General features: G+C 58.4%; 1 protein-coding gene and 1 non-coding gene across 2 annotated transcripts; one reads left to right on the top strand and one right to left on the bottom strand.

Annotated features, from left to right (window-relative positions):
• Window positions 1-358: 358 nt before the first annotated feature.
• Window positions 359-10,695, top strand: BESB_015080 (uncharacterized protein; the record flags this gene model as incomplete). Its single annotated transcript, XM_029360237.1, has 9 exons — window positions 359-2,467; window positions 2,578-3,090; window positions 3,423-4,079; window positions 4,225-6,112; window positions 6,768-7,261; window positions 7,540-7,785; window positions 8,217-8,450; window positions 8,800-9,760; window positions 10,259-10,695. 9 exons carry the CDS (start codon window positions 359-361, stop codon window positions 10,693-10,695), a joined length of 7,539 nt encoding a protein of 2,512 aa, XP_029216904.1.
• On the bottom strand, window positions 6,233-6,305 carry BESB_015480. Its single transcript has one exon. It is a non-coding gene; the product is annotated as a tRNA-Lys (tRNA).
• Window positions 10,696-11,400: the final 705 nt, after the last annotated feature.

Below are 11,400 nucleotides of genomic sequence, written 5' to 3'. Positions count from 1 at the left end.
TAACTCCCATCTCCGTTGAGGTCACGGTGCGCTCCGCCCTTCGTCGGGTCTGCAGGACAGATCCTAGACCGACTGCGCGTCGTCCTTCGCCGGTGACTCTCGAGCGGGGGGCATCTACGGACATCCGCGAAACAGGAAACCGTCGAGGCACCATCCACGCGCTCAGGGTTTCCTTCGGATCCTTGCAGCTTCGTCAGGCCTGCTAGGGCGGAGTGGAGTCGATTAACTCCGTGCGCGTGCGCCCGGTGGGGCCCCACGCCAGAAACGAGGCTCTTAGCCGCTCGCCGAGTCCACTGCTGCGCCGCCACGTGGCACGTTGTCTTCTGCACCCAGTTCCCCGTCCTGCCTGGCAAACGCAATGGGGCCTCCCGCATCAGGCGCGATATCCGAGGTCGCGGGCAGCGAGAAGCCCCGCGACGTGGCGGCTTCAGCAGGGCTTACACAAGGTGAAGCAGATTCTCCGCCGGCCAGAAAAGCTGCTCGAGAAGCCCTGAAGCGCATGCATGCTCTTTCTTCTCAGCAAGACATATCCTTCCATGGCGAATCCGCAACTGCGCCTGAGCAAGCTCACGTGCCCCAGAAAAGTAGCTGGAAAGCCCTCTCGTCTGCACGTTTAGCCGCCGGCGGTGAGAACGCAAGCGCCGAGGCAGGGGCAGAGGGTCGCGTGAACCAGCCTGAGACTGTTCACATCACTCTGGCTGACTCCAAGAAAGTCTGCTTTAGTAGGTCTACTCGGCTAGGTGACTCTGCGGGGGCCACACAAGGCGGCGCGCCGTCCATCTCCCCGAAAGGCCCGACGCCTTCGGCGCTTCCTGAGACGGTGACGGCCTCCGGCATCCCGGCGCGCCTCGCCACGAGTTCTCTGTCGCCTCCGGCCGCCGTTTCCGAGCATACTGTCCCGTTTAACCCACCCTCGCCCAGTCGCCAGGCTGAGCGCCAACGGGCCCCCTACCAAATATCGGATGCGCGAACGTCCGAGGTGGTGACGCCGGCGCTGCAGTTCCCGCGACAAGGGCAAGAGAGCCAAGCTGCGCGAGAGGGCCCTCCCCACATCCCAGCCACGCACGAGGTGGTGCAGGTGGCCTCCGCGCGGCAACTCGCCTCGAGTGCGGCACAAGACCAAGCAGATCAGGCTTCGGAGACGTCTGTCTCTGCGGCCACCGTGGCAGGGGTCGGTTCTGTGGCAGCAGACGCCACCCCCGTGCTGCCAAGGCAGCCTTCGGCGGCACCAGCCTCCACTCCAGCGAGCGGGTCCACTGGACCGTTTTCAGATTTGTCGCATGTGGAGAGGGACTCGGCACCTCGAGTCGCCCTCGCAGGCCAAGCTGGCGAACCCTGTCATATCGCTGCCTTCGGCGACGGAGAGCCTGCGGGGGGTCACTCCAGCGCGGCGCCGGAGCCGCTGTCGTCTGAGCACCTCCACGTCGCTGGTCGCCCCGCCCTCTCCGCGAATGGAACTTCGCCTAGCTCAGCTTCCACCAGAGCGCTCGGGAGTCCCGGTGGCGTTCGCCTGCACCCAGCAGGAAGAAACTCGCTGCGACCCCCGTACTGGCTCACGCGGGAGACGGAGCCGCCCGGAACCGTCCACGGGGCCCAGCGCGCCTGCTTAGTAGGGGCGCAGCGCGCGTCTCCAGCCCGTCGCGCGAGTTGGTGGGGGGGCTTTGACGGAGAGCCCGAGCCTCGGCAGCCTCTGTCGAGTTTCTGGCGCGAACGGGGAAAGCGCCTGAAGGGTTACAACGGCATTGCTGCGGAAGAAGTGGCGCTGCGGTCCAGGCCGCCCAGGGGAACCGAACAGAAAGTGGTGTTCGCTACTCGCGGGGGGCAGCCGCACGAGGCCGCGGTCGCCTCGCCGTACACGCTAGGCGGCGGGCAAAACCTGGAGGCGGTCGTGGCAGCTCCCGCGGGCGTCGGCGGCTCCGAGAGAAGGCACCTCGAGCCGGGGCGGCCGTCTGAGGAGGATCTGCTGGCTTTTGCGGAGGCTCAAGAAGCCATTCGCGAACTGGAAGCAACTCTTGCTGAACAGGAGGTACGAGCGCGCGGAGAAAACATGTTAAAGGAAGGATGCATCGCCTACCAAGACGAGTCCATTCGGCTGCTCAAGGCACACATACGCAAACTGTCTGAGGACTTGGAGTGCTACGCGGCATCCAACGCATTCGAGCGGAAGGAGACGGCTGGCCTTCTCCGGCACCTGCGTCTGCTGCGTCGACTTCGCGGAGCGCGACAAGGCAGCATCGAAGGGCTGCAGATCCTGTATCGAAAGCTCGAGGCGGCGAGGGAAGGAGTTCGTCTCCCTACCCACGAGTACGATATGCCGCTTCAAGCAGACCCTGAGGGGCGGGACGGGGCTCCGTCTTTCCCTAGCGGCGCGCCGGCCCAGGTGGCGCCTCAGCCACAGGTGCTTCAGGCGCAAACGCCTCAACCGCAGGCTCTCCCCCCGCCTTCGTCCGCTGCTGTCCCCCCCCCGGTACTCGGGGAGAGGTTTTCCTCACCTCCTCGCTTGTTCTTCCTCCTCCGGAGTCGCCTCGGTCTTCAACTGCTCTCTCGATGGCCGCGAGCTTGCCAACTGCACCGCAGAAATCCGGCCGGCTTTCGCCTCTAGCGACTGAACAGCCCGGTGCTTCTCAGTCTCTGCCGGCCTCCAGCGCAGACGTTCAGTCCTCCACGCTCGAGGTCAAGTTGCCGGAGCCTGCGCGCTCTGCCGATCTCCAGAGGTCGAGTCCGAGCCGCCCGGCAGCCCTGGAGTCCCAGCCGCCAGCCCCCGCAAAGCCGCTGCTCGTTGACTCCGCGACCGAGATGTCTGAGGCGGGCTTTGACGAGCTTTTGGGCGAAAGGGAAGAGAAGCGAAGACACGAGGAGGAGGAGCGCCAGAGGATGGAAATGGAGGTCCGCATCTTGCATGAACAAACGGTGGCTCTACGTGAGCAGCAGAGGCAAGAAGAGGAGATGCTGCGCCAACAGCAGGCGCAGCTCGAGTTGCTGAGGGAGCAGGAGAGGCTGTTGAAGGCGCAAGAGGAGGAACAAGAGGAAATGCAGAAACGGGTTGTCGCGCGATTGGAAGCCGAAGCGCTGGATCAGAACATCCGAGAGGTGAGCCAAATAGCGGTTTGAGAAATCCTGTCATCGAGGGTCGCTCGCGGCCTCTGGGTGGGTGAGGGTTCAGGGTTTAGGGTCAGCGCCAGGGTTGCGGATGTGAACACTATTGTTGGGGGATTCGCGCGTCGTGAGCAGCTATCGATGGCGTCTGCAGAGCCAGCTGTATCTCTGGAGTGGGTTCTCCGCACAGGCGCCACAACGGAAAGAGAATCTCTCCGGGTGAACAGGTCGGGTACCTCCGCCCTGCCTGCATTGCTTCCCGAATGTTTCTTCCTGCGGACGTGCGATTGCGGCTTCTGTCTTCTTTCCTTCTGCTGCGTCTTCAGAGCCGGAGGGAGGAGCTCCGTCAGCTGGTGCGAGAGACAACGACCCCCTACCCGTTTGCTCCAAGTGAGAGTCGCCGTCGCCTCGCACTGGCATGCCCAGACGGCCGCAGTCTGGGCACGCTGCCGGCTTCGCCTATGCCTCGAACTTTCTCGCCCTACGGCTATGGCGCGGCCGGAGGGGCTGCTGCTGCCGAGTCGGCGGAGTATAGACTCCATCTCATGGACGGGGGCAGGGAACGCGACGGAATGCTGAGCGCCAGGTCGCGGTCGCCATCGCCTTCGTACTGGGCGTTGCTGACCAAGGAGGAGGCCGAGGCGCGCGAGGACCTGCGAAACACGAACGAACTTCTGCAGAAAAAGTGCACGGAATTGCATGCTCAGATAACGTACCTGCAAATGGCTGGAGCAGGGCTGAGTAGGGAGCAACTTGAGTACCTTGAAACCCAGCTCGCGGAGCAAAAGGCGTATGCCGAGGCACTCGAGAAACAAAACAAAGAGCTCGTGGAGATGGCAGAGGAGGCGCTCAAGGAGCAAAGCGACGCGCTGCAAAAGGAGTGGGAGGCCAAATTGAACGCTGTTCAGCAAGAAAAAGATCAAGCGACCGCCGCCATAAAAGGCGAAGGGGAAAAGGCGAGGGCGAACATCGTGGAGCTCCAGGTAAACTAGCACAACGAAGCATGAGGCACGTGTTAGGTGTGTGTGCAGCGAATCTCGACAACGAAGCAGCTTTTCTCCGTTGAAAATTTTGTCTGCCTAGTCCCAAAACCCTTGCTCTGGCTGTCGTGTGTTGCGGGTCATGCAGCGCAAAGCCGACGCCGCGGAGAGAACAAAGGATGACGCCCTGAGTCGGCTGGTCATGTCCGAGCGCCTAGTTGCGGAAGCCGAAGAGGGTCGCAAGCGAGCGGAAGACCGTGTGAAGCAGCGAGAGCAGGACGTCGAGAGCCTGCGCCAGAAGTTGACAGGCCTCGAGGCGGAGCTTGGCGAGCTCCGAAAGGCGCGGGGCGTGGACGAGGAAGGTCTACTTCGCCAGATCTCTGAGAAGGATCGGGTGATTTCTTCGCTTAGAGAGTCCACGCAGTTGGAGGCGAAAGAAAAGGAGACGCTGAAGAAAGAAGTTGAACAGCTCAAGATGGAGAACGAATCAGCCAAGAGTGTGATGCGGTCTCAAGTCGCTTCCCTCGCGCAACAGCTAGAAAGAGACCAGCAAGAGAAGGAAGAAGTTATCTCATTCATGCGTCAAGAGAGTCACGCCTTCCAGGCGCAAGCTTCCGAGGCTGAGGCCAGCTGCCAGCTGCTGGAAGACAAGTGCAGGAAGGAACAGGAGCGCGTGACCGCGCTGGAGGAGGAGAAGAAGACTCTACAGTCCGCACTCCTCGAGATGAAGGAAAGGCAGTCCAAGATTCTCCAAGACGAGGCACAGTTGAAAAAAGGGACCGAAGGCTTGAACCGAAGCCTGGCAGAGAAGGCCTTGCATCTTGAACAGACTCGTCAGAGTCTCGCTTCAGTGGAGCGGGACTTGGCGGCCTCGCGCGCGGAGTGTGCGAAGGCGCTGGAGGACCTCAAGGCTGAGAAGGCGGTGCGCCAGGAGGAGCAACAGAGACATAAAGAGGAGTTGGAGAAGCTGAAGGGGGAAGGGAAGAAGGATGTTGAGTTGCAGAGCCAGGTCGCCGAACTGCAGCGCGCTCACCAAGAACTCGAGAGGAAGGCTGAAGAGGCTGAGAAGCGCTGCGCAGACGCCGAGAACAAGAGAGCGGAAGAGGAGAAGCTGCGAAATGAAGCGGAGGAGAAGTATGCGAAACTCTCGGAGATGAATGCCAAACAGCACTTCGAGAGGGAGAAATTTCTTCAGAAGCACCTTCAGGAGAAAGACGTCCTGAAACAAACTCTGAGTCGCATGGTCGAGGAGAACTCCGACCTACAAAAGAGATTCGAGAATGAGCTAGACAGCCGGAATGAGGGATTCAAGAAGGAGCTGGAAACCAGTCAGGCGACATTCGCGGCAGAGCTGAAGCAGGCGACGGCGACAGCCGAGGCGGCGCTGACACGTCAGGCAACTCTCGAGGAGAACTTCAAGGAAGAACTTTCGAGTGTCAAGAAGCAACATGAGAGCCAGCTGTCGAGTGTGAAGAAGTCTTACGAGAAAGAAGTTGAGCAAACCAAGAAAGCGCTGCTTCTGCAGAAGTCCATGTCGATTGAAGGACTCAACAGAAGGCATCAAGAGGAGATCCAGGCTCTCCGAAATGACGCGCAGAGAGCTCTGGCTGAAGCTAAGAAGGAGTATGAACTGGCGCTTGCTGCCCACAAGGAACAGACTGAGGCGGCCCTAGCCAAGGCAAAGGCGCAATACGAAGAGGCTCTGAGGAGACAGACCGAAGAGCATGACGCCCTCAAGAAGGCGCACGCCAAAGACGTGGAGAGACTCAGCAAGACGCAGGTCGAGAAGCTGGAGGAGCATCGGAAGAAGAACGAAGAAACGGTCGAGGAGCTCAAGCGACGAAGTGCGGCCGACCTCCACGAGACAAAAGAGAGAATGGCGAGAAGCGCGGAGGACTACATGAACATCGTCAAAGAACAACGCGAAAAGGCTGACAAAGCGGTCGCGACAACCAAGAAACTCCATGCGGAGGAAATCGAAAGACTGAAAACCAAGTTCAAACGGCAAGAAGAGGACCTTCGTAGCGAAATTGAACGTAGGTCTCTTTTGCGCACGTGTGTGGGCGGTAAAGGCGGGCTAGCAGCGGGGCGGGGATTATTGAGCATATCTCAACTAAACCGGCATGAGGAAGAACTCAGTTTGGAAAGCGGAAGGCAGCCTCCTAGGGGGCTCGAACCCCTGACCACCAGCTTAAAAGGCTGGCGCTCTACCGACTGAGCTAAAGAGGCTGAGCTCCGCGGCTGGGATGGCTCCGCGGCTGGAATACAGTGGAAGACAGAAGGGTCATATCTCTGCCCGATAGAGTGAACTTTTCAAACACTTACGCTCTACCAATGAGCGCGCTGCATCTGGCGGTTCACGTCCACAGATGTAATGCCCTGGTCTATCCCACGTATGGCGCTTGCCGGCGTCTTTCTGCGACTCCGCTCGCACATTTCACAGTGTGATTCTCTTCATTTGAGGACTAATACGTGGTGCTTGAGTGAGCGGGTCTCGTGGTGAGCGCGTCGGTAAGGACCCGGCAGGTCATTCATCCGAGAATGCGCGGAAGTGAGAACTCGCGGACATGGGCACAAGGGGTGACCATATACATGTTAGAGGGGGGTGTGAACGGCCAAGAAGAAGGCGTCATAGCGGGTCAGCGACAAGCTCTGCTGCTCTGTCTGTTTTCGATCACAACTTGTCTGCAGGGTACAAGAAGAACCTCGAGCTGGAGCGACGGATGCACGGCACCCACTCGGATCGTTTCCGGCAGACCCTTCAAGAGAGCATTATGAACTTGCAGCACGAAATCGATACGATCACGCGGAAGTTGGAGGAGGCATGCGACAAGAATCAGAAGCTGGAATCTGAGAACGCAGATCTCCTGAAGGTGAAGGAAGATCTTGAGCGAGAAAAAGTCACGATAGAGGAAGAACGCGGCCGCACTGCCGATGGACACGATCAGCTGGAGCGTCGCCTCAAAGAGACACTGGACAGCGTAAAGACCCAAGAGAAAAAGATCGAAGATCTGACGAAAACGCTGAACGAAAAAGAGGGCAAGTTGGCGGAGCTCCGTCACGCACTTGAGAAGGAGAAAGCTGACGGGGTCGCGAAGGACGAGAGACTGAAAAAGGCCGTCGAATCCGCGCGTCTGGTCAAGAACCAAGAAATGAAACAGCGTGAAATTGCCAACTCCCTTAAGGTAAGCGAAGCAGCTAGCGACGTGTTTAATGTGACGGCGGATGACGGTGTTTGAGCAGGTTGCGCCTTGGTACAGTGACGGGAGTAACTCCATTGTTCTGTTGGCCTCAAAACCCAACGCTAGTCGCCTGGTTGAGCGGAGCTGAGATCCTGCACGTCAAGATATGTCAAAGATGTGCGAAACTCCTGCATAGCTGACTCGCTGTGAAATCTGAGTTGTCGCTGTTTTCTGATCCGCCTCTCTCTGTATGCCTTCTCACTGCGTTATTGCCTATACAGAGCCAGCTTGCAGCCAAGGAGAAGGCTCTAGCAGACTTGGAAGAAGATGTGGATCATTTGCAGGATATGCTGAGATCGAAGGACCACAGTGACTTGGAAGCGATGGCGCAGATAAAGCGAAAGGCATCGGCACTGGAGTTCGACTTGGAAGAGGCCAGAACGACGAATGCGGAGTTGAGGAAAGTGCGCGACAAGCTGGCAGCAGAGCGGCGCGAATCGACAGAAAAGATTTGCAAACTTCAAGAGGTATGTCTCCGTTGCGCCGACAAAGACCTTCGCATGTAGGTGTAGGGGTGAGGCGCCCGAGGGCAGTAGGCGGACACAAGCTAGAGTCGGAGAAGAGCCTCGCATGTCCGCTGGCTGAACCCGGAATCGGCGTTCATTGGTTTGAGGAGACGAACGATTCCAGTTGGCGTCAGCCCGGCTTCGCCCGAGGAACCACGACCGAGAGGGAGCCTCGTGGGGCGATGGTGAAGGTGCGATCGCTGCCACTGAGGTAGTGGGAGTGTGCCTTCATGTGTTTGAATCGGAATACGCGGGCAGATAGATGGAGTCTGCGTCCGGTCTGCAGCGTGTCTCGCTCTTTGCTGTTGGTTTTGGGTGTCGTGAAGCCTCGTGTCTCCATGCCCCTCCGTAGTAAATGACCGCCGAGTCCCGTCGCGTTTGTGGGAACTCAGGAAATAGATCGACTTACTACAGAAGCCACAAGGCGTGAGGAAGATCCCAAGACAGGCAAGATCGGCAATGAGCTGGCTCACTTGGAGAAGCAAGTGCATAATCTTGAGATGAAACTGGAGGAACAGGTTCACCTCGAAGCTAAGATTCGAGCTGAGGCGAGGCATTTTGAGGAAGAAGCAAGGCAAAAATCGAGGGAGATCGAGAGGCTCAAAGACGAGCTTTCAATAACACGGGTGAGCATATCTTCTGCAGAGGAGTGCTATGGCGTAAGAGTTCGCGTCAGTCCATGGTTCTGTGTGTCTGCGTTTCAACTGATCTTCCCTCTTGCCCGTCCTCGATTTTGCCTACGGCGCCTGTCCTAGGCCTTCTCGGCCTACCGGCGTTGCCGCTTCTGCCTTTGCTGAAAATAACTCAATTCGCAAACCAGCTCGTGTCGGTTGGACCTGCCTGTCCCGTTCGAGACTGACATCTGGACAGGCGGGCGTCAGCCTCGTGTTTTTTTCGTTTGGTGACTCGAGTTTCGCACCTCGTCTCGACCAGTGCCGAGCATCGCGGCTCCTCTGTGTGTGCCGTTGCTCGCAGGAGAAGGTCACCGAAGCCAACCAGCGTATGCGGAAGAGCCTGGAGGAGTACACGCGTGAGCAGGAAGATCTGCGGAGCCGTCTGTCGCGTGACTTTGCTAGAAAAGAAGAACTGCTTCAGGCCAGGTTGCACGAGTTCCAGATGAAACTCGGCGAGCAGCGCGAAGATAGGAACGCAGGTGACAGCTGCCGGATTCGAGAGCTCGAGGCCCTCGTTGCTCGTCTTTCGTCTCAGCACGCAGGGCCCCTCTCCGCGTCCGTAGTTGAAGATCTGAAGTGCTACTTCCGACGTGCAGTCGATTCGCTCCTGCAGATTCTGCCGGCGTTCGGCGATGGGGAAGCGATAAGTCTCCTCATCACTCAGATGCACCCCGTCCTCTCTACCAAAGAAGTTGTGGAGGCCCTGCGGCAGCTCGCCCCCTGGACGCCTGCCAGCGTCCTGGAGACCCTGGTGGAGCGGCTGGTTTCGCCAGCGGAGGCGCGGGCGATTTTTGAGCATCTGGTTAGGGAAGCGTCTTTGAAGGAGCTGTCTCCCGAGGCTGTTCAGCTTGCCTCGTCACTTCGTAGCCTCTGCCGCAGTCTCCGTGGCCGCGGCGCCAAAGGCCTCTCCGGAGGCACGCAGAACGAGCGACCCAACAAGGCCGCCAACTCTGCTGACACAGAAGAGCAACTCGCCCGTTTTGTCGAAAGAGCACCCCCACTCGAGAGCCTCCACCTGCTGAAGACCATCGGAGACGGACTGCCGCTACCTCAACTCACTGCGCTACTCGAGTCGCTGCTCCCGCGTGTGCCGCACGAGAGTGTCGCGTCTCTGCTGACGTGCTTGTTCCCCAACGATGCGCTCGAGAAGGTTGGGGACGCTCTGGGAGAAGAGTTTGAGAACTTGTTAAGGGAATTCGGGCACATGGGTGAGCTGGAGAAGGTTGTGCAGCTGCTGAGTGACGGCGTCAAGCAAATCAAGGGTGAGTGGAACTTCCGGAGCTCCGAACGCACTCCCCTCTGGTCGACGTGTCTGTCACATCTGTGCATATGTAGACAGTGAGATAGGTTGACGCAGAGCCAACATGGCACCGAAGCAGGAGGAAGCAGACAGGTCTAATCTACCGTAGAAACGGAGATATGGGCGTGGCACCATACCCACGTTTCACGTGGTGGCGCGCTTGCCCTTTACACCCAACTATTGCGGCTGAATAGGTAATTCCATGTCAAGTTGGGGTTGTAGTGGAGTCTGTCTGAAAGCCTGCGGCCAAAGGCAAGGAAGAGTAGGAGAGGAACCGCAGGATGGACAAGCGCAGGAAGTAGGACGGAATGCATCAACTTGTGGCGGCACGTCCTGGAGTGACGGGATGCCTGGTCCTTAATAGTCTTCTATCGCTTTTGTCTAGGCTATTTCTTTGCGGTTTTCGTTGTTATCCTCAATGCGTTATCGCGTGGGTGTCCGTGTGCTGATGTGTGCACAGCAATTTACTGCAGCACATCTCCGCCGCCTAGCGCCACGTCCCCTGGCTTCTCAGCACCGCTTACGACGTACGAACCACCGTCGGTGGTAGTCCCTCCTATGTATCCGATGTTTTATCCGAAGGTTTATCCGCAATATCCGCCGACTTATCCTCCCCAAGCTGCGGTGCCGCCAGTTACCCCGTCGGCGCCGCCAGTTACCCAGTCGGCTCCGCCAGTTACCCAGTCGGCTCCGCTACCAGCTCCTCAGCCAATCGTCGAGCCCAGGCAAGCTCCAGTCAGGGTGCAGCCCAGACCTGCGGGCCCGCGCGTGTTCAATGTGTGTGCGAAGCTGAGCTACAAGCTTCTTGCTCAAAAGAAGCCCATGAAGGCAGTCGCCGTGAGCCCTCACGCCGTTGAGGCTATGCAAAGGACCGTCTCAGAATCGTCGACAAATTGAGAGCGGTTGGATTCTCGCGAATTCTCGGCTACAAGGAGATGAAGGGCACTGCCTAAAGACCACAAGGAGGGACGAGTGGGAAGGATAGGATATTCAAACAGGATGTCTCCGACGAGTGTGCCTGAATTTGTTGATCGGGGTGTGGAGAGGCCCGCGCTACCATCTGTGCGTGTCTTCACGAATGGGTGCGTTCAGGAATGAAGATGTACCTTCTGTGCATGTGAGCTGCAGACGTGCTTGATTTTCGCTTTTCCGTATTGTCATTCATGCCGTGGATTTGCGTGGTCTGTGAGGGACTTCTCTTGTTGGACAGACGTTGGGGAACGAAAGTCAAACCATGGTCGGAACTCCAGCGCAGCGCGGGCTTCGCCGCCGAAGAACGCTTGGCGCCATACAGTGAGGCAGTTGCATCTGATTTAGCGATGCACCTTACACAAGATGATGAAACAGGGCATTTTCGTCACGCTGTGAGTGCGCGCATTGATTTCAGCGAGTAGTGATGAATGGTATACGCGATGCCGCAAACAAGTATCACCAAGCAGCCGTCCTCGCAATACGTGCGAGTTAGCCACGATGACAAGGTGCACTGGGGAGGGACGGAAAGTGTGTGACCTTTGTGCCATGGTTGATGTCGGTTGCATTGCTAATACTACGAGGGTTCGCGGAGCTGCGTAACGGTTCATAGGTCTGGCGTTTCCGACGAAG

Source organism: Besnoitia besnoiti, chromosome IX, assembly GCF_002563875.1.
Source record: "Besnoitia besnoiti strain Bb-Ger1 chromosome IX, whole genome shotgun sequence".
In the NCBI taxonomy this organism is placed as follows: domain Eukaryota; phylum Apicomplexa; class Conoidasida; order Eucoccidiorida; family Sarcocystidae; genus Besnoitia; species Besnoitia besnoiti.
Note: the sequence above shows the minus strand (reverse complement) of the source record. Positions and strands in the feature narration are given on the sequence as shown.